At 39.3% G+C, this 22793-nt stretch overlaps 1 protein-coding gene across 2 annotated transcripts in view; it reads right to left on the reverse strand.

Annotated features, from left to right (window-relative positions):
- Positions 1 to 7730: 7730 nt before the first annotated feature.
- The window catches only part of YWHAE (tyrosine 3-monooxygenase/tryptophan 5-monooxygenase activation protein epsilon), a 44821-nt gene continuing 29758 nt past the window's right edge, over positions 7731 to 22793 (reverse strand). Inside the window, exons 2-7 of one of the 2 annotated variants that reach the window (XM_047757198.1) lie at positions 21789 to 21988; positions 19418 to 19524; positions 18561 to 18767; positions 13866 to 14002; positions 10298 to 10344; positions 8641 to 8704 (exon numbers count right to left, since the gene is read on the reverse strand). In XM_047757198.1, coding sequence (XP_047613154.1) covers positions 10337 to 10344; positions 13866 to 14002; positions 18561 to 18767; positions 19418 to 19524; positions 21789 to 21988 — 659 coding nt within the window. In that variant the 3' untranslated portion in view covers positions 8641 to 8704; positions 10298 to 10336. Of the gene's footprint in view, positions 8705 to 10297; positions 10345 to 13865; positions 14003 to 18560; positions 18768 to 19417; positions 19525 to 21788; positions 21989 to 22793 lie in introns of both variants that reach the window. The other variant, XM_047757197.1, reaches the window with a different exon arrangement.

Here is a 22793-nt window from a genome sequence, read left to right on the forward strand (position 1 = left end):
ATTTTTGTTGTTGCTGTTCTACTACTGAAATTGACAAGTTGATTCTAAATTGTATATGGAAATGCAAAGTCAAGAATAAGCAGTACAGGGGCTCCTGTTGTGGCACAGCAAAAACAGATCTGACTAGTAACCATGAGGTTGCAAGTTCCATCCCCGGCGTCACTCAGTGGGTTAAGGATCTGATGTTGCCATGAGCTGTGCTGTAGCCCAGAAGCTGTAGCTCCAATTCAACCCCTTAGCCTGGGAACCTCAACCTCCATATGCCATGGGTACGGCCCTAAAAGCCAAAAAAAAAAAAAAAAAAACCACGGAAAGAATAACCAGTACAATCTTGAACAACAAAAAAACTGCAGAACTTACACAACAAATATTGAATTACTTTAACCCTCCAGTGCTGCACTGGCACTAGGACAAACAGACCAAAGGAATAATGAACTGAATACCACATAAATAAATGTCGCTTTTAATGCTCCTTAACGCAAAAAAAGAGATTATAAATGATTCTATATCTAGTCAGACAATGCTTCTAGAAAAACAAAACATTAACCATCTTGGGATTAAGCAAAAAAAATTTTTCAGCTACACCTGTGGCATGTGAAAGTTCCTGGACCCAGGGATCAAAACTGCACCAGGGCAGCAACCCAACACCACCAATCCTACTGCACCAAAGCAGAAATTCTTTTTTTTTTTTTGCCTTTTATTGCCACATCTATGGCATGGAAGGTCCCAGACTAGGGACCCAATTGGAGCTGCAGCTGCCAGTCTACACTACAGACATAGCAATACCAGATCCAAGCTTCATCTGTAACCTTTACCATAGCTCATACATCACCAGATCCTTAACCCACTGAGCAAGGCCAGGTATTGAACCAACATCCTCATGGATAGTAGTTGGGTCTGTAACCAACTGAGCCACAACAGGAACTCTCTGGCAAATATTTCTTTTAAAGCTACACACAGGAGTTCCCGTCATAGCTCAACGGTTAACAAACTTGACTGGCATCCATGAGGACGCAGGTTCGATCCCTGGCCTTGCTCAGTGGGTTAAGGATCTGGCATTGCCATGAACTGTGGTGCAGACACGGCTCGAATCTGGCACTGCTGTGGCTGTGGTGTAGGCCAGCAGCTATAGCTCAGATTGGACCCCTAGCTTGGGAACCTCCATATGCCACAGATGCGGCCCTACAAGGAGGGAAAGACAAAAGAAAAAAGACATATAAAGCACTTAACTGATGGAAAATATTAAAATAAAGGACTTCTCATCAAAAGACATCAAGACAATAAAAAAGCATAATAGGTGTTCCTGTTTTGGCACAGTGGAAACAAATCCATCTAGTATCCACGAGGATATAGGTTTGATTCCTGTCCTCACTCAGTGGGTCAGGGATCTGCAATTGCCATGAGCTGTGGCATAGGGTGCAGACGAGGCTCAGATCCCGTGTTGCTATGGCTATGGCATAGGTCTGCAGCTGTAACCTCTGGTTTGACCCCTGGCCTGGGAACTTTCATATACGCTGTGGGTGTGTCCCCAAAAAGAAAAAAAAAAAAAAAGACAATAGCAACTAGAGAGACATTCTATTTTAAATATACAAAGAATTCCCACAAATCAGTAAATCAACTCAGGAAAACAGGTGAAAAGATATCCAAACGTCTAATAAACTAAAGCACTCCTTCTCGTTAGCCAATAGGAAAATGCAAATTAAATCCAGAATTAAATACCACTACACACCAACCAGAAGGTGGCAACTAAAAACAGTGACCACACTCAAGTTACCCGGTGATGACCCAGTATCATCAATGCTGTGGCTCAGGCTGCTGTGGTGTGGGTTCACCCCTGGCCTGGGAACTTCCACATGCCATGGGTGCAGCCAAAATAAAAAAATTTTTAAGATGCAACAAACACCACCACCAGAAAACAGTGACCATACCGAATGCCAGGGAGGATGCGGAGCAACTAGGATTCTCATACCTGCTGACAGGACCATAAAACTGCATAACTAGTAGGAAAACTTGCTTTTTTGCCTTTTCTAGGGCCACACCCGTTTCATATGGAGGTTCCCAGGCTAGGGGTCTAATTGGAGCTGTAGCCACCAGCCTATGCCAAAGCCACAGCAATGCAGGATCTGAGCAGCGTCTGCGACCTATACCACAGCTCAAGGCAACGCCAGATCCGTAACCCACTGTGCAAGGCCAGGGATCGAACCCGCAACCTCATGGTTCCTAGTTGGATTCGTTAACCACTGAGGCATGATGGAAACTCCCCAGTAGGAAAACTCTTTTGCAGTACCTATTAAGTTGAACATATATATTCCCTATGACCCAGTTATTCCATCCTTAGATATTAATTCAACATTAATTCACACATGTATATACCAAAAGCCATGTATAAGAATGTTCACAGCAACATTATTTTTAACATCCAAAAACAAAATAATCCAATGTCCATCCACATTAGTTGTATACTAATGCAGCCAAAGAGTACATAGCCCTGAAAATACACTATTATTAAAGGCAATGATATGGACTATCCCACAAAACGTAAATGTTGAGGGGAAAAAAACACATTTACGTATATATATGCTTTACATCGAGTTCAAGACCCGGAAAAACTAATCAATGGCAATGGGTCAAGACACTGCTTCCAGTTCTGGGAGAGAGTAAATTAACCAAGGGGGCATGCAAGAATTTTCTAGGATGTCAGTTGTATTTCTTGATGTGAGTGGTGGTTAAATGTTCTATTCCCTTTGTGAAAATTTAAACATGTACCCCCTTGATTTTTTTTTTTTTAAGGGGTATAGGTGAGGCTTTCGGAAGTTCCCAAGCTAGGGGTCCATTGCGAACTGCAGCTGCTGGCCTACACCACAGCCACAATGCCAGATCCAAGCTGCGTCTGCGACCTACACCACAGCTCACGGCAACACCAGATCTCTAACCCATTGAGCAAGGCCCAGGGATCGAACCCACATCCTCACGGACACTTGCTGGGTTCATTTTGGCTGCACCACACCAGGAACTGATACCTTTTCTTTATAAATGAATAAAAACCTTTTAAAAATACCAACAATATTCTTACGTATTGTCTATATCCTCACAACAAAGTATTCCATCAATCTAATCTTTGCCAATTATACTATTAGCCAAGACGCAATTGACATCTCATCAATGACAAAAGAGGTTGAGTGAAAAAATGTTTTTAAAGGTTATTAACTAGAATTCTGCTGAAAGCAAATTTTGAGGGAGTTCAACAGTTATTGTGGCCTGTTATGGCTACAAATGTGTCATTAAGGGGAAAGAAGCCTTAGATCCTGACCCCTGCCCCAAGCCTACAGCACGAGAATGCTAAATAGGAAAACATCTTTAGAAGATCCAGACACAAGTAATACGGGGTGGAAACATGAGTGCCAAGACTTTCAGCACATCGGAAAAAATGACCAATGATAGCTGCAGACAGAATCTGTACAGCCTGGATTGTGTAAGTACATATGCTTAACATCTATTACATGAGAAACAAAGAAAACCCAAGGAATATTTTTAAGAAAACTAAGAACTTATTAGGAAAACCTGTCACAGCAGTATAGTAACTTGACAATCCATAAACACTGGTTATCTATTTGGATTATTGCTCTACTTGTCGAAGTTATACTATTTTAAATTGGAAAAAAGGTCCAACTATAAAGAGATACTACTTTTTAAGTTTCTAAACGATTAAGCTACAGATTAAGAAACAGACTCCTGGAGTTTCCATCATGGCTCAGCGGTTAACGAATCTGACTAGCATCCATGAGGATGCAGGTTCAATCCCTGGCCTTGCTCAGTGGGCTAAGGACCCAGCGTTGCAGTGAGCTGTGGTGTAAGTCACAGACACAGCTTGGATCCTGCGTTGCTGTGACTGTGGCTTAGGCCAGTGGCTACAGCTCTGATTCTACCCCTATTCTGGGAGACTCTGGAGGCCGCATTTGTGGCCCTAAATAGCAAAAAAAAAAAAAAAAGGAGAGAACCAGACTGCCGAAAATTTCATCTAGGCAGTAGGCCTGACTATTAGATGGTAGCCATTTAAGAGCCCTAAATATATTTATCATTTATATTCTATTTTCTCAAATCTAGTATGATTTATACAGCTTAACACGTCTACTACATTTTTTGTGTCTTTTTAGGGCCACACCTGCAGCATATGGAAGTTCCTGGGCTAGGGGCTGAATTGGAGCCACAGGTACCAGCCCACACCAGGGCCACAGTAATGAAAGACTGGAGCTGCATCTTCAACCTATGCTGCAGCTTGCAGCAACACTGGATCCATAACCCACTAAGCGAGGCCAGGGATCAAAACCATATCCTCACTGATACTAGTCAGGTTCTGAACCTGCTGAGCCACAACAGGAACTCCTCTATTACAGTGTTTAAAGAAGGCATATATCAATTGTAAAATAATACTTAAATATATATTTTGAAGTTACTTTAGGATAGAGAAAATACATTCAATAACAAACAGCCTAAAAGAAAAAGAATGCTTAATGATTAAGAGCATGGGCTCTTCAGTCATACAAATGTAACTGAATCCTGTTTAAACACTACTAGCTGTGTGGCTCTGGTTAAGTTCCTCAACTTCTCCCTATTCCAGTTTTCCTATTTGCAAAATACAGATGGAAAATTAACCTAATCATCGAGGACCTATGTGCTAGACACATATGTGCCTAATAACAGTGTTTCACACATAGCTGATATTTAGTATCAGCTAATATTAGTTGTCAATATCACAAATCTAGAGTCTTATGAGATAAAACAAGAGTTTAATTGTGCTAACATAGGTTGAACCCAGTTATGCCACTTCCTACAAAAACTCACAATTTCTTTCTAGTGGGGATAGGGGTAGGAGGAAAGGGCAAGATGGGAAGAGAATTAAGACATACAAATGACTATGCATAAAATAAGCCACAAGGATATATTGTACAGCACAGGAATACAACCAAGATTTTTTAACTACAAATGGAGAATAACCTTTAAAAACTGTGACTACATTGTACATCTAAAACATAAAACACGCAAAGCTAAATGTAAAAAACCATTTTCAATGGGGAAAAAAAAACTTTTAAATGAAAACAAAAACTTACAATTTTTTAAATGAAGCGACCCAGAATTTTACTCTCCTCTCTACTGTTCTACAATCAGAAACATAGCATCTAATATGAAATTTTTGTTTCATGGCCCCACGCACATCATGTGGAGGTTCCCAAGCTAGGGGTTGAATTGGAGCTGTAGCTGCTGGCCTATACCGCAGGAGCAGCAACACAGAATCTGAGCCATCTGCAACCTACCCCAACAGCCCATGGCAACACTGGATCCTCATCCCACTGAGCAAGGCCAGGGATCAAACCTGCATCCTCATAGACGATAAACAGTCAGGTTCGTAACCCACTGAGCCATAACAAGAACTCCAAGATTTCAGTTTTTTAAAATCTCAAGTGGCATTTGTCTGGAGCAGGAGTCACTGGATTCATTAACTTGCCCTTACAGTGATCTTAGAGTTCATTCTCACCTTCCCAGAAAAGAGCAAAATAAAACTTTGGAGATTTTTTTTCTGGCCACTCATCTCAGAACCTAAGCCTAGGAATAAACCCATTTATTGGTGCTCCTAACATTTTACAAAACTCTGAGTTTAAAACTTTTTCAAAGCAACTATCAAGAAAATCAAATTCAAAACAAATTACTAACTCAAGTTTCTGTTGAATTCAACTGATCCTCAAAGATGACTAAACCAAGAGCTGGGAAAAAAATACCTCCACATTTCCAGACCACAGATATAGGAAGTGGAGTTAACACAGGACTGTCACCTTTCTCCAGTCTTCCCTCACAACTGTCCTCCTTTATGAAGACCTGTACCAATCATCACTCTCCTTCGTAAGTGCCTTTCTTCATTGGTTTCTTTGGATGGCAAGTTCATTTTCTTCCATACCAAGACTGCCACAGCACTGAAAATGGACACAGCATCCTGAGTTTGCTGAATATATATAATGAGGTCTACATAGTCCACCAAGGAAACTTTTCACTCAACAAATCCATGTGACAACCCAACTTGACAAAGAATCATCTCCACAAATCAGACCATTCTGTAAAAACATTACCTATGTGTTCATTTGAATCCTTCAGGTCCAGGCAGTCATGCATTAGTATTTAGTGTGATAGGTAGCAGCCTGAAAAACCCTCAATCACATTAGTGATTTCTTTAAAAAAAAAAAAAAAAGAGAAAGAAAGAAAAGAAAATGCAATAGCATGGAGTTCCCGTCGTGGCGCAGTGGTTAACGAATCCGACTAGGAACCATGAGGTTGAGGGTTCGATCCCTAGCCTCGCTCAGTGGGTTAAGGATCCGGCATTGCCGTGAGCTGTGGTGTAGGTTGCAGACACGGCTCGGATCCTGCATTGCTGTGGCTCTGGCATAGGCCGGTGGCTACAGCTCCGATTCAACCCCTAGCCTGGGAACCTCCATGTGCCGCGGAGAGCGGCCCAAGAAATAGCAACAACAACAACAACAACAATAACAACAACAACAACAAAAAGACAAAAAGAAAAAAGAAAATGCAACAGCAGGCATTTGGCAACATTACTGCTGGAAAAAGGACAAACCGATCTGATTAGTTCTTCGAGGTGGCTGCCTAGAATGTAATTTATATATACAACCATCTCCAACTATCTGATGGAAAAGCATCACAAAAACGCAATTGTTTATTCTTCATACACTTTTCAAAATAACTACTAGAACATAACCAATCTGTTAATTTCCCACGTCTTTACTACAAAGAACTTAAACCCAAGATATACTTTTGGTGTCAACATCTCATTTAACATTGAATCAAGCATGGTGATGCTGGTACTTTCAGACACTGCTGATGGCCCCATAACACGGAACAGCTCTTTTGGTGAGAAACAGACAATGGAAAAGTAGGGATGTGTTTTCCGACACAGGAAATCTACAAATGTATCATACACATACACATGCAATTATTTAAATAGACTGTTAACAAGGATCTTTACTGCAGCATCATTTTTAACACAAGACTGGAAGCAATCGGAATATCCAAGAGCAGTCATTTTTTTTTTAAATTCAGGAGTACATCAATGTGAGGCAGTCATTTCAATAAGATAGATCTCAATGCCTAATAGAAAATGACCTATATTAACTAAATAACTATACACAACCACATATAAGTTATCTCTAGAAGACACTACTTACATTGAAAGTTTCTAGTAAAGGGAATCGCTATACTATTGCTTTACTATACCTATTATGTACTACTGAGCATGAATTTAGTTATTCTTCTCTGCTCCCGCCACTCACCTGGGAGGGGAGGTGGAAGATTTCCCCTCAGCCTAATAAGGATTATTCTGACACATTCAGCCTTTGGTTGTGCAACCAAAAAGATTTCACATTAGAAAATAATCAATCCATAATGATACCTTGTACTATAAACACAACTGTCACTTTAATGTTTAAAATAAAAGCCATGCTGCTACCTGGTGTAGAAGACTGGGTACCTGGACTACTTACACTTCTTGTTCTTCACAACCAGGATATAAGTAATCTTTTCCCTGAAATATACATCATTTTTTTGGAAAACAGACAAGTGATTTATGGAAGGGAAGAAAAAGAGTTTTCATGTTCAGGCAAACAATATGATCTAGTGTTTAGACTATAGAGATTTTATTTTAGAAGGAAATGGATGGAGGCACAATAATGTTTGGCATTTTTAATTTAGGTTTGTTTTATTTAAGTTTAATGTTAATCCATGCTGTGTTTCAGTAAGAACAATACAGATTCTGTATCTGTGGCTCCAGTCAGATATCCAGTAGTACAAATTAGCTTCAAGTTACACATACTGAACAAAAGAGGTTGAGCGAGCGAAGGAGGGGAGGGGCAGGGCCCGGGGGAGAGGGAAGGAGAAGAAACAAAGAATTGAACACGCATGCAGGCTTTTCCATACCACCTTCAATGCTAACCTGCTTTAGAGGGAGAATAAAAGTAGGCAAGAATGAGCAGCCACGGATTCTTGAACTGTTACCAGCACCATGCTTTTCAGCAACATTTTCAGCAGAGTTTGAAACACTTATTACAGCAAAACCATTACAACAAACTCTAAACAATCAAATCTTTAACCACCTCAAGCTAAAACCCAATTAATTTTAAACATTGATATAAAATTCAAACAATTAGAAAAAGGAAAAAAGATATCACATACACCTCTATAGTGTGATTAACCTTTTTCTTAGATGCTTGCATCATCTAGAAGTCTAACAGCTTTCGAATGTAATTTCCATTTCTAGTGGTGATCTTGCCACATCTAGCGGGAGACAATACAGTAATGCTGAAAAAGCCTCTACACAGTCCTGTTAGTGTCTTAAAGAACCTAAAAGCTGGGACCAGTAAAATCCACAGAAATTCACTCTTGCCTTTAAGAACTTTTGAAAACTGTTTAAAAAAAAAAAAAAAAAAAACAAAAACAAAAACAAAAAAAACCAACAGGGCAGGAACCTAAATTCTGAGACCAAATGTAAAAGTCAGATTTGGTGGTTCTCAGTGACAATGGGGGAATTTCCAAGAGGGGTGGGATGGGAAGGTGTGGGGTGGTCAGAGATGGTTTCTCTTGTTGGCTTTTATGTCTCACTGATTTTCATCTTCCACATCCTGCAGCGCTTCTTTATTCTGCTCTTCACCTGCAAAGAAGAATGACAATTATTTCATAATGACCAAATTAGGCTGTTGTAGTCACAAACACAGGTATCATTCCAAACATAAAGATTCTTTATATTTGCTACAACTAGTTTAAACAAAGACAGGCAAAGGACTTCTACCATCCTTGACACCTGAGATGACTAGGCCAAGAGGTGCTGCTGGATCAAGGTCCTGAATGATCAACAGTATGAAAAGAAGTGATGCATAGTAAAAGTCAATGTATTTATGCTAAAAAAAGCTCTTAAGTAGACAGCCAAAGTAACCATATTATTAAAATGATTTTCAAGCTTTCACATATATCTTGAGTCAAAATACTCTTTCTCAATAACCTCACCTCTTCAAGAACCAAGAGTATTTTATAATTTTTTTGCACAATCTCATTTATCTACAAGCTCCACATTAGAATGTTTCAATAAAAGAGTGAGCAGCAAAATGTTTCAAAGAAGTTCTACAGTTTTGGAGGGAGGGTTCTGCTTTTGTAAATGAGTATTTTACATTTTGTATCTTGGCCTCTCACACCAAACCACCACCCAGATCTCCCACTCCAGGGCAGAAGAGCATGCTCAAAGTAAACCAGACCACTGAGGTTATTAAAGAAGGGCATTTGGACCAGCTCTCTCATGCCATTTTTCTCTTCCCTTTGAACATGATGATTAGCCTGAGGAGTTTCAATTGCACTATGACATGCAATAGAAAGCCAGCCTACTCACTGGAGAGTCATCTACCTATTAATAAGCATTAAGTTAAGTCAGCCATCATAAGGAAGCATGCAGGCTTTTGCCAAAAAATAAAGAGGTAAAAGTTACATTCTTTTGTGCTTTAACGAACCACTTATACTTCCTACACAGTTAACTAGTTTGATCAAAATAAATGAAAAATTAACCCGAAAATCATACGACCGTTCAGACACCCTATCCATTCATACTGCTTGTTAAAATACTTAATTAGAATGGACAAATAACACTAAGACTGGCTGCCTACATACATAAAGCAAAACTCTGAGGAATACTTTTAAACAGTCTTAAAGACCTGGACATGATAAATGCTACCATGACAGTAAGGATTAATTAAAAATAGTATTTTTGACACCATTATTTAACTCTAAAAAGGTACTTAAGGCACATAAAGATTTTTGACTCACATTTAGAAAAACACATGCAAAGACTGACAAAAATAACCATTTACTGAGGTAAGAAATGGACCACCCAATCATGTCCCTGCTTCAAAGAACAATAATGCATTAAAATTTAGGAAATGATAGGAACATTCACTCTCATTTTTAACAGCAAAAAACTGCCAAAATATGGTTAACATACAATAGAGCACACACTAATTTTTTCATAAGCAACCATTAGATTTGCCAATAGTTTCAAGTAACTTTGGCATAAAAATATTGTCAGCTAAGTCACATCCAACCAGAGGTAGACAAGGTAGCAGATCATAAATGTCTTAGGTTTCGCATCCTGGAATGTAAAACAAGCAGTTTTTTAAGCGACAAGATGATGAAATGCAGGCATAATTAGTGAAGAACCAAAACTAAAAGCAGAATTCACTGTGCCATGATAATGACTTACAAAGTAGAGTTTTTAGGAAAGGAAGAGTTGGATTTTCCTTTAGGAATCTATATTGTAAGGAGAAAGGGAGGGAGAACAATCATATGAAAGCAACATTACAAGAAAAATAAACCAAGAGCAGGACAAAGGAAAACATTAATGATTTTGGGGAGTAAGATTTTGGTCTTTCTGCTTCCTGTAAACTTGACTCTAGAAATAATCTGTTCCTTTTTAAGAGGATGAAATAATACCCTCTTAAGAGAGGTAAGGTTTCCTTGGATACGTATTTCTTTGCCCACCATTTCTAGATTTGAGGGGGAGCAGAGAGAACACATTTCCTTGCTATGGACTTTCGAGCTAAACAGTCCTCTGACATGGGTTAAGAGAAAAGGACTGAAATCGATGAGAAAAAGCGGTGCTCCCTTTAAAGAGTATGTTCCAGCACACCTAGACAGAATTAGCATATTATGCAGTTTAAAAAAAAAGTATATAGGTAAAATAAAAGCTTCTGAACCAATACACTTATTTCTTTAGGAACCCTCAATTAAGATATTTTAGACACCATTAATCATACTAAGTAAATTAACAGAGAAGACCACATAATTCATTCAACTAAATCCAAGTAGCCCAATTTCTTCCATATTCAGTATTGATTCTAAAGCACAAAACCAATTTAATAAAACTTTTTAGCAAAACTGGCAGATAGTATCCTAGTACTAACAACGAGTTGTAAATTCACCTTTTTTTTTTTTTTTTTTTTTTTGCTTTCTTAGGGCCACACCTGGTGGCATCTGGAAGTTCCCAGGCTAGAGGTTGAATCGCAGTTATTTGGCTCCTGGCCTACACCACAGTCAAAACAACACAGGATCCAAGCCATGTCTGTGACCTATACCACAGCTCACGGCAACACCTGATTCCCAACCCACTGAGCAAGGCCAGGGATCAAACCCGCATCTTCATGGACACTAGTTGGATTTGTTTCCACTGTGCCACAATGGGAACTCCCTACACCTTGTTAACTTCACTAAAATCTCAAGAAACTACTTGAATTTTTCTTGTTAAACTATCATTGTCATTAATTCCAAATTTTAACCAAATAAAAATTAGTCTGTTTCAACTCAATTTAATTGGTTGATTAATAAGATAAGGAATTGATGCAAATGAATTTCACATTTTAGGATTAAAAAGAAATCTACGCTGAAAGTAATAAAATATCTTTGTACAAAGAGCACTCCTATGAAAACATAAGAAGTTCAAAGATATCCTTTTTTTAATTTTTTTATTTTTTGCTTTCTTAAGCCCACACCTGGCGGCATATCCAAGTTCCCAGGCTGGGAGTTGAATTAGAGCTACAGCTGCTGGCCTAAACTAAAGCCACAGCAGCTCAGGATCTGAGCCGCACCTGTGACTTACACCACAGCTCACAGCAACGCCAGATCCTTAATCTACTGAACAAAGCCAGGGACTGAATCTGCATCCTCATGGTACTAGTCAGATTCATTTCCACTGCGCCACAACAGAAACTAGAAAGATACCTTTTTTTTTTTGGTCTGAGGCCGCACCACAACATACGGAGGTTTCCAAGCTAGGGGTCTAATCGGAGCTGTAGCTGCCAGCCTACACCAGAGCCACAGCAACACCAGATTCGAGCCACGTCTGCAACCTAAAGCACAGCTCACAGCAACGCCGGATCCTTAACCCACTGAGTGAGGCCAGGGATCGAACCACAGATAGTCGGATTAATTTCCGATGCGCCACAACGGGAACTCCCAAGATATCCTATTTTTAAATGATCCATTTTATAAACCAATGCTCTCAATAACCAAGAAAAAAAGGAGTATCTTTAGTTCTGTATAAAAATGGAGTGGCATATACTATAGCCTACTTCAATTAAATCAATTTTTGGTTATGAATGATAATGAAAATTATAAACTTTATTTTTACTTATTTTTGTAATCTAGCAACTTAAGTTATAAGAGCTGGCATCAAATGTCTAAAAAAAACAGATTTTCAATGAAAGTCACTTTTTTGTAAATATTATTTTCACCCTCAAAAAAAGCCCCAGAAGTCAAAGGGGTGTTGCTTACTTAGGTCAATACAGCTTACCAAACTCTCCACATGCTTTCCTTCTATCACCTCATATAGGCAGAGAGTTATTACTCTTCTCTGAGCTGAGGGTGACTGTGAAGAATCCACAGCTATTTGGCCATTCTTCTTAGTAGTTATTGTTAGAATACAACAGAATATAAAGCTGGAAGGAACCTTAAGTCATTAGTTCAGAGATGGTTAAATTGGTTTTAAGTCCCACAGAGTGGTAGTTGTTGCCTAAAGTGTTGTGTTGAATAAAAAGTAATCTGTGGCTCCATCTGGCTTTGTTGGAAAGTGTGCGAATAGGTCATATGCACCACATATCGCAAGCCAACCCAAGGCAAATATCTGAATAGTTCACAGAACTAGTGAGATTTAGAAATTGAGTCACCTAATTCTCACTTCAGTATCTTAACCCAAAATAACTCTAAAATTTGACTCTTTGTACTTCCACTGACAACCTACATGCCTGTACACTCATTTTCAGTGGCACCTTTAAAAAGTATGATTCCACGACAGTACATATGTTGGTTTGACCAACTAAAACTACAGCTAACATCTCAAGCAGTACATCAATTTCAGTTTGGGTAATACATTCTTAAAGGATCTGCAGGTAAAAGTGACAACAAACTTTTGACAAACTTTGTTTCCACTTCCCATGTCACCACTACCAATTACAAAACTCCCACAATCTCGTAAACAATCATGAATCACTAGTTTGTGTCCATCTCCTTCTCCCTTGCCCCCAAATGATCTATCATGGTAAAAAAAGGAGTCTTTGGAAATGGGCAGAATAAAATATCCTTTAAAATCAAGACATGCAACAAATTTTGCCTTTTACATCTAGAATAAATGTTAAGAACCCATCCCATACCTACCTCCATCACAAGATTAAATTTTCTAAAACATTCTATTAACTATTTACAACTGAAACAGAAGAAAACAGAAAGGGACCAGGCCAGACCTCTAAAATAAGAACCTAAAGGCAGGACATTCCATTCGCTGTATAGAATACAGAGGAAAACTAGTTCCTTTTTTAGATAAAAGATTGGCAGGAAAAAAAATGCCTCATAAGTATCTATTGATACCATTTAGTTTTAACCTGAGGATTAACAAACACTCAGCCAAAGCAATGACCATGACAATCAAAAACAATTATCCTTAGACCCCTAAAATTAAATCTGAAGATAATATGAACTGCTTCCTCGCTATCTTTCAAAGCACAGTGTGAGAGAACAGGTAAGCTAAGTTTAATAAATTTTATTAGAGAGAAAACATTAAATCTTTGAATATTAACAAAAGATTCCCTTTCCCAAATAGATCTTTTACTTTATCATCTTACAGATCAAAATAGAAAATTCTTTTTATTTCCTATAAAGGTGGCAATTAAAACTTGATAGTCTCAGTTTAAATTACAGCTTAATGTAGAAAAATACCAAGAAATTCTTAAAAATAAACAGATTCAACAACTGTAAAACAAATTTAACTTCAGTTTCCTTACCATCACCCTGCATGTCTGAAGTCCATAGTGTCAGATTATCACGTAACAACTGCATGATAAGTGTAGAGTCCTTATAGCTTTCTTCACTCAGCGTATCCAGTTCTGCAATTGCATCATCAAAAGCTGCTTTTGCCAACCTACAAATGTTTATGTTTTACAAAAATAAGTACAAAAACAAAATAAGAAATGACGTAAGTTAAATGCCAGTCTTTTATTCAGTTATTACATAGTACATAATAGTGACACTATAAGCTTGGGCTTAGGCACTGAAATAAAGTATGTAACTAGTGAAAATTTATTAATTTCAATTTGCTCGATTTTTTATAATTCAGCAACTTTAGAATTAGTGGTCTAGTGGAGTTCCTGTTGTGGCTCAGTGGTTAACGAATCCGACTAGGAACCAGGAGGTTGCGGGTTCGGTCCCTGGCCTCACTCCGTGGGTTAAGGATCTGGCGTTGCCATGAGCTGTGGTGTAGGTTGCAGATGGAGCTCAGATCCCGAGTTGCTGTGGCTCTGGCATAGGCTGGCAGCTACAGCTCCGATTAGACCCCTAGCCTGGGCACTTCCATATGCCACTGGAGCGGCCCTAGAAAAGGCAGGAAGACAAACAAACAAACGCAAGAACTACTGGTCCAGTGGTCAATTCCCAATTTTAACTGCCAGGTCCACTTACTGCTATGCTTTCAACAAGCAGACCAAATTCCATCCTAATCCAATACCAATATATAAGCATAATAAAGGAATTTCCAAGTTTTAGTCTAGCTTACTTATTTAATAATTTTTTAATGGTTAATTTTTATTTTTAAGATTTTTTTATTTCCAATACAATTTTTTTTCTACTCTACAGCATGGTGACCCAGTTACACTACACGTACATGTACACATTCTATTTTCTCACATTATCAAGCTTCATCATAAGTGACTATACAGGAGTTCCTGTCGTTGCTCAATGTTAAGGAATCCGACTAGGAACCATGAGGTTTCAGGTTCAGTCCCTGGCCTCGCTCAGTGGGTTAAGGATGCGGCGTTGCCATGAGCTGTGGTGTAGGTTGCAGACGCGGCTCGGATCCCGCATTGCTATGGCTCTGGCGTAGGACGGCAGCTACAGCTCCAATTAGACCGCTAGCCTGGGAACCTCCATATGCCGCGGGAGCAGCCCTAGAAAAGGTAAAAAAATAAAATAAAATAAAATAAAGTGACTATACATAGTACCCAGCGCTACACAGCAGGATCTCATTGCTAATCCATTCCAAAGGCAATAGTTTGCTATTTAATAAATTTTTAACACAAAAAAATTCTTGGATGGTATCTCACAATTTAGTTCAATAGAATTTAATATTAGTTGGAGCAAGAAAGAAAAAAGTAATACAGAACCAATGAAAATGTGATTGTAAAGCCATTTACGGGAGTTCTCTCAAAGAACCTAAATATGTGTATAACTCAGTCATTTTACTGCACAGCAAAAATTAACACTAAGTCAACTATACTTCAATTAAAAAAAATTTAAAAGAAATCTAATAATACAAGGAGTGATAACATAAATAACTCTGACAGAAGAAGGATGGGAGTTTCCCTGGTGGTCTAGTGGTGAGGATTCATCACTTTTCCATACATATAGCTACAGCTCAGGTTCAATCCCTGGGAACTCCACGGCTCAGGAAAAAAAAAAAGTGATTTGAGATTTTTAAATAAATAAATACATGATGAAGTACTTCAGGGGCCCAAGAAGAACAAAGGGGGATGTTCATACTTGAACTAATCCTAATGGGTAGGAAAAAAGCATAAATGGCACTCTTCAGATAAAAGCAAAAGCATGGAAAAGACAAGCTGAAGCTACACGTGGGACTAAAGAATGGTATGAGTCAATCAACACTACCTGCTATAGCCCAGCTGTAGCAGTAGGTCACAGTTGTGGCCTGGATTTGAGCCCTGGCCCAGGAACTTCCACATGCTGTGGGTGCGGCCAATAAGGGAAGGGAGGAAGGGAGGGAGGGAGGAAGAGAGGGAGGGACGAAGGAAGGAATTATCAGCTAAAGAGCTATATAGCTTCTTTAGTCAAGATACATAACCTGTTTGAACAAACTAGACGAGTCACTTAGACTGTTTTTAGGCATTCCCGTCGTGACTAGTATTCAAGGTCTCGGGTTCAATCCCTGGCCTCACTCAATGAGTCAAGGACCCAGCATTGCTATGAGCTGTGGTATAGGTCACAGAGGCAGTTCTGATCTGGAGTTGCTGTGGCTGTGGCACAGGCTGGTAGTTAAAGTTCTGATTTGACCCCTCGCCTGGGAACCTCCATATGCCACAGGTACAGCCCTAAAAAGAAGAAAAAAAATGTTTTCAGATGAAGAATTAATACTGATTTGCATTCAAATGAATCCAATTTACATCAGGAAAATCTCTTTTTCCATGGAATATATGATTCTTACATGCTCAAGAATACTGAAGCTACTACAAAGACTGTTATTCCTATTACATGAGATATCTAAAATAGATAAATTCATGGAGTTTTTACTGTGCCTCAGTGGGTTATGAACCCAACTAGTATCCATGAGGATGTGCGTTCCATCCCTGGCCTCACTTTGTAGGTTAAGGATCTTGTGTTGCCATGAGCTATGGTGTAAGGTCACAGACATAGCTTGGATCCCAAGTTGCTGTGCTGTAAGAGCAGCTGCAGCTCCAAATTGACCCCTAACCCAGGAACTTCCATATGCCACAGGTGCACCTCAAATAATAAATAATAAATTCAGTAAAACAAAGTAGAGATTACCAGGAATTGGGGCAGAGGGGAATATGGAACTACTGTTTAGTGGTTATTTTGTTTCAAGTGATGGAAGTTTTAAAAATAATTATGACAGTTACACAATATTGTGAGTGTACTTAATGCCACTGAACTGCAAAAAAAATTTTTTTTTGTTTGTTTGTCTTTTTGCCATTTCTTGGGCTGCTCCCGCGGCATATGGAGGTTCCCAGGTTAGGGGTCGAATCACAGCTATAGCCGCCGGCCTACGCCAGAGCCACAGCAGCGCAGGATCCAAGCCGAGTTTGGGACCCACACCACAGCTCACGGCAACGCCAGATCCTTAACCCACTGAGCAAGGGCAGGGATCGAACCCACAAACTCATGGTTCCTAGTCGGATTCGTTAACCACTGCGCCACGATGGGAACTCCTATTTTAACCATTTTAAAATTGCAGTTCAGGAGTTCCCGTGGTGGCGCAGTGGTTAACGAATCTGACTAGGAACCATGAGGTTGTGAATTCGGTCCCTGGCCTTGCCCAGTGGGTTAAAGATCCGGCGTTGCCATGATCTGTGGTGTAGGTTGCAGATGCAGCTCAGATCCCGCATTGCTGTGGCTCTGGCGTAGGCTGGTGGCTACAGCTCCGATTAGACCCCTAGCCTGGGAACCTCCATATGTCATGGGAGCAGTCCAAGAAATGGCAAAAAGAAAAAAAAAGAAAAAAAATTTTTTAATAAAAATTAAATGGTTAAAACAATTATCACAGCCTTTTAAGTCAATTATACTTCAAAAAATGAAAAAAATCGTTAGAATAATAAACGTTATATATATTTAATAAGTAAAAAGCTATGTAGATAAAGATATTCCCACTGGGAACTCTGTCTAGTCACTTAACGATGGAACACGTAATATGAGAAAAAAGAATGTACACATGTAAGTATAACTGGGTCACTATGCTGTACAGAAATATATATATAAATGATTAAAAAAATTAATTAAAAAAAAAGATATTCCTCAAATTTATGTCAGTATCAACAACTGGGAACAATCTTGGCATTCCCGTCATGGCTGAGTGGTTAATGAATACGACTGGGAACCATGAGGTCAGGGGTTTGATCCCTGGCCTCACTTAGTGTGTTAAGGACCCGGCGTTGCCGTGAGCAGTGGTGCAGGTCGAGGACACACCTCCAATCCTTTGCTGTGGCCCTGGCATAGGCCGGCAGCTACAGCTCCAATTAGACCCCTAGCCTGGGAACCTCCGTGTGCCACAGGTGCAGCCCTAGAAAAGACAAAAAAAGGGGGGGGCACAATCTGAAGTATAAATGAGGGAATATTCACATACTGATGGAAGTAACAGGATGCAAAATACAAAATGAGATGTACACTAAGAGTGTAATATATTAAAAACATGGTAGAAAGGCTTTGAAAGTTAATACATAAAAATGAAGTACTGTGAAAATTTCTACCAATCAAATTTTTCCCCATCAACATAATTATCCTGCTATCCTAGTGAACTGAAATGTCAGTCTATATATCATCCAAAACAGTTTCATTAAGAGCCAAAATAATTCTTTTTGTTTTTTGCTTTTTTAGGGCCGTACCCTCAGCATATGGAGGTTCCCAGGGTAGGGGTCGAATCAGAGCTGTAGCTGCTGGGCCTACACCACAGCCACAGCAATTCGGGATCCAAGCCATGTCTTCGACCTACACCGCAGCTCACAGCAATACCAGATCCTTAATCCACTGAGTGAGGCCAGGGATCAAATCTGCATCATCATGGATGCCAGATTCTTTAACCACTGAGCCATGACAGGATCTCCCAAAATAATTCTTATTACATGGCCAAGGGGACAAAAGCAGTCCCAGGGAACAAGACAGAAAAACAAGTAGCTATTCTCCCTTGTAACCTTTTTCACATTCACAGTTGAGAGCTTTTGTTCTCTTTCATGACTTACCTGCAGGCACGGTCAGGGGAATTAAGAATTTCATAGTAGAATACTGAAAAGTTGAGGGCAAGACCTAAGCGAATAGGATGTGTTGGTGGAAGTTCTGTCATTGCAATATCACTAGCAGCTTTATAAGCCACTAGGCTGTTCTCTGCAGCCTCTTTCCTGTCGTTTCCTGTGGCAAATTCAGCCAGATACCTGTGGTAGTCCCCTTTCCTAAAACAAAACAAAAACAAACAAAAAAACAACAGAATTAGGAATAATACTTTTAAAATAAATTCCTCAAATTTTTCTGTAGTACATAAAATCAAATATGTAAAAAAATGCATAACAATTAACACATATAGTTCAGAAATTTCAAAAAGTCTCTTTCAGGAATGACTGCCTCATCTCTTCAGTTTTCCTCAGATTTCACACTGCCAAATGTTAAGAAAAATCCTAGAGAAAATTAACCAAAAGGGCTCAAAAAAAAAAATCAAATTTAACCACTTGACAGACCTGAATTAAAACAGAAAAATGGTTCTAAAGACTGACACAGTAGTTTATTAATCATGAAAAAAAACTTTGCATTACTTGTAGCTAGGGGGGCAGCCCTACACAAGCCAATGAAAGTAATAAATAGGAAAAGCAAAACCTAGGACATTTTTACAGTAACAGTCTGACCGTCTTAAATGCAATAATACTGATTCTTCTTAGCAGTAAATTTGCAAATGTGTGTTCAAAAATTAATGTAAGTTTTGAGATTCAGTCCTCCCCTGTTAACTACCCTTTCAACATTAAATAAAATGCTGAAAACCTAAAAGAAAAAGTGATTCTAAAAGGGCCAACATTTAATCTGACATTTTCCCATCTAGTATAGAACCTACATTTTATAATAGAAAACCTTGGACTCGCCAGTGTTAGCTGCTGGAATGAGGTGTTTGTCCAGTACATCCAGAATGTCACAACAGATTAATTTTAGCTCAGTCTCAACCTAAAAAAAAAAGTCAAAAACTTTAAATACGAAATTATACAAATTATCATTCTTTTTTTTTATTTTAGGGCCACACCCTCGGCATATGGAAGTTCCCAGACGAGGGATCAAATCCGAGCTGCGGCTGCTAGCCTACACCACAGCCACAGCAACTCCAGATCTGAGCCACAGCTTGTGGCAATGCCAGATCCTTAACCCACTGAGCGAGGCCAGGGATCGAACACGCACATTCATGGATACTAGTCAGGTTCTTAACCCACTAAGCCACAGCAGGAACTCCTATCCTGGAATTCTTAAATTCCAGTATTTTACTACTGGATTACAACTTCCTTTTCTAGTTCCTTTCTTACTATTATTCCTACTTAAAGGCACATCAGGACATCCGGTCTCTTGACTCTCATCTTCTCCCAATTTATCAGTCTCTCTTTTTGCTTCCTGCTTCCTTTCCTACTTACCCCAAATCCTATAATCTAGCACACAGACTTCTCTTTTCAGCACATTAAACTTTCTCATTTCCTCATCCCTGAGACATCAAACTTGTCTACTGACGATCCCTATGTTTGTTCCAATGTATTTGAAGGTAATGGTCACACTAGTACCAGCTCACCACCTTCTATGTGGCACCAGGTATGTTACTTAATCACTCAGAACAACCTTGGTTTTTCCCATCTATAAAGTGGAATAGTAACCTATCCTTTACAAGATCATTTAAAGATTAAATTAACTTGCACAATTACATAGAGTGTAATATCTCTCCCTATGCTTTGTGACTGCTTCTGTCATTTCCCTCACTGTACTCTTAAATGAGTGTGATTATATGTCTCTCTGCTCCACTAAAATCAGTTTCTCAGTAGCAGCACTAGTGACACTTTGGGCTACATACATCTTTGTTGGGGGGGGGGTGCTATTCTATGCATAATGGGATGCTTAGCAGTATCCCTGCCTCTATGCAATAAATACCAGTGGCACCCTCGAGCTGTGAAAACCAAAAACGTCTCTAGACATTGCCAAATGTTCTCCAAGGAGCAAAATCAACCTCTGGTTAAGAACCACTACAGTAAATCAAACTTTTGTAACCAAAACCCACAATAAGAAAAACATCACATATATATGAAACAACTTTATGAAATGCCCAATGCCATGGGATATTTTCTACTCTATTAAAACAATGATGGAGTTCCTGCTGCACGCAACAGATCAGTGGCGTCTCTGTAGCAACAGGACGACACAGGTTCAACCCCAGCCTGGCACAGGAGGTCCAAGGATCTGGCTTTGCCACAGGTGCAGCCTAAGTTGCAAATTTGGCTCAGATCTGATCCTGGGCCTGGGAACTCCATATGCTACAGGGCTGCCAAAAAAAGGAAAAAAAAAAAACAACCAATGACTAGGCACATGCACACTACTGAATATGGAATGGATGGTCAACAGAGACCTGATGTAGAGCACAGGGAATTCTACCCAATATTCTGTAATAACCTACATGGGAAAAGAATCTGGGAAAAAAAATGGCTACGTGTATATGTAGAAGTGAATCACTTCACTGTGCAGAATTATCACAACATTGTAAATTAACTATAATTCAATAAAAGTTAAAAAGAAAAATGAGTAGGAGTTCCAGTTGTAGCTCAGCAGTAATAAACCCAAATAGTATTCTTACAGACAGGATTCCATCCCTGGCCTTGCTCTGTGGGTTAAGGATCTGGCATTGCCTCGAGCTGTGGTGTAGGTTGCAGACACACCTCAGATCTGGTGATGCTGTGGCTGTGGCGAAGGCAGCTGCAGCTCCAATGTGATCCCTAGCCTGGGAACTTCCATATGCCGCAAGTACAGCCCTAAAAGACCAAAAAGAGAAAAAAAAGACTGATCTTCCATGAGGTTATTAACTATATCCGTCACATTTTGCACCTATTACCACCTAGAAAATTGTGTAGTACGTATTTGTTAAACTGTCCTAAAGAATAATTTCATGTCACTCAATGAAGTATTTTGTAGTTAAGTATAAACAGAAGATTAAATTATTTCTCTACTTGAGTGGTGCTCAAAGTTGAACACTACTCTCTGCAGCTTCCAAGGGAATAAAGTTCTTCTCCTGTCTTAAAATACTGTACAGCCTGTAATTCTTAATTCATGTGAGTAGAAGATATAAATCCATTAATGTAAAAAGTATATTACACAGGTAAACAATGGCTGTACTAGGCTGTGATCTAAATAGTTCAACAGCAAGATATCATTCTTCAATGTTGCCTAGGATACAACAATCTCACCATTTGCCGATATTCCCGAATCATTTTTAGTTTGTCTTCTCCTCCCTTGTTTTCTTCTTTCTGTTCAATGCTGCTGATTATTCTCCAGGAAGCTCTTCTAGCTCCAATCACATTTTTATATGCAACAGATAGGAGGTTTCTTTCTTCAACTGTCAACTCCACGTCCATCCCTGCTACTTTCTTCATTGATTCCACCATTTCTATAAGGGAAAGTAAAATCAGACCTTATAAATTGTTTTATTAAAACACCCCCATCACATTAGGTCTTTAATCAGTTAAGCTAATGTGAAATAAAAGAAAAAAAATTTTTATTGCCACGCCTGTGGTATATAAGACATTTCGGGGGGGGGGGGGGGGGCGCACAAGCACACTATATGGGAGTTCCCAGGCTAGTAGTTGTATCAGAGCTGCAACTGCTGGCCTATGCCACAGCCACAGCAACCCTGGGTCCTTACTTAACTCACTGATGGAGGCCAGGCATCAAACACATATCCTCATGGATACCACTCAGGTTCATAACTGCTGAGTCAAGATGGGAACTCCCTAAAAGAGAAATTTCTTAACAAAAAAAAATTTTAAATAATGATCAAAAGAGTTTGAATAGGAGTTCCCTTGTGGTGCAGCAGACTAAGAACCCAGCACTGCCACCACAGCAGCCTAAGTCACTGCTGTGGCAAGGGTTCAATTCCTGGCCTGGGAAATTCCACATGCAAGAAGGTGCCCCCTCCCCCCAAAAAAACCCACTAAACCCACTAAATGTGTAAAAGACTAGGTAAATTAAGAGCCCAGAACAAGGGGATTTAGAATATAAGTTGTATGGGATCAAAATGTCTTCATACAGTAACAAGTATAATTTGTCTTGGGAGTCATCTCTCTCATAAAGAGAACCAGGAACACATGTCTACCTATTTCCCAATAAACATAACTCAGCTGGCAGTTTAAAACAAAAATTTTAAATTTACAGGCTCTTAAATGCAAGACACTGTCTCAGGAGTTCCCTAGTGG

Source organism: Phacochoerus africanus, chromosome 14 (assembly GCF_016906955.1).
Source record: "Phacochoerus africanus isolate WHEZ1 chromosome 14, ROS_Pafr_v1, whole genome shotgun sequence".
Lineage (NCBI taxonomy): Eukaryota > Metazoa > Chordata > Mammalia > Artiodactyla > Suidae > Phacochoerus > Phacochoerus africanus.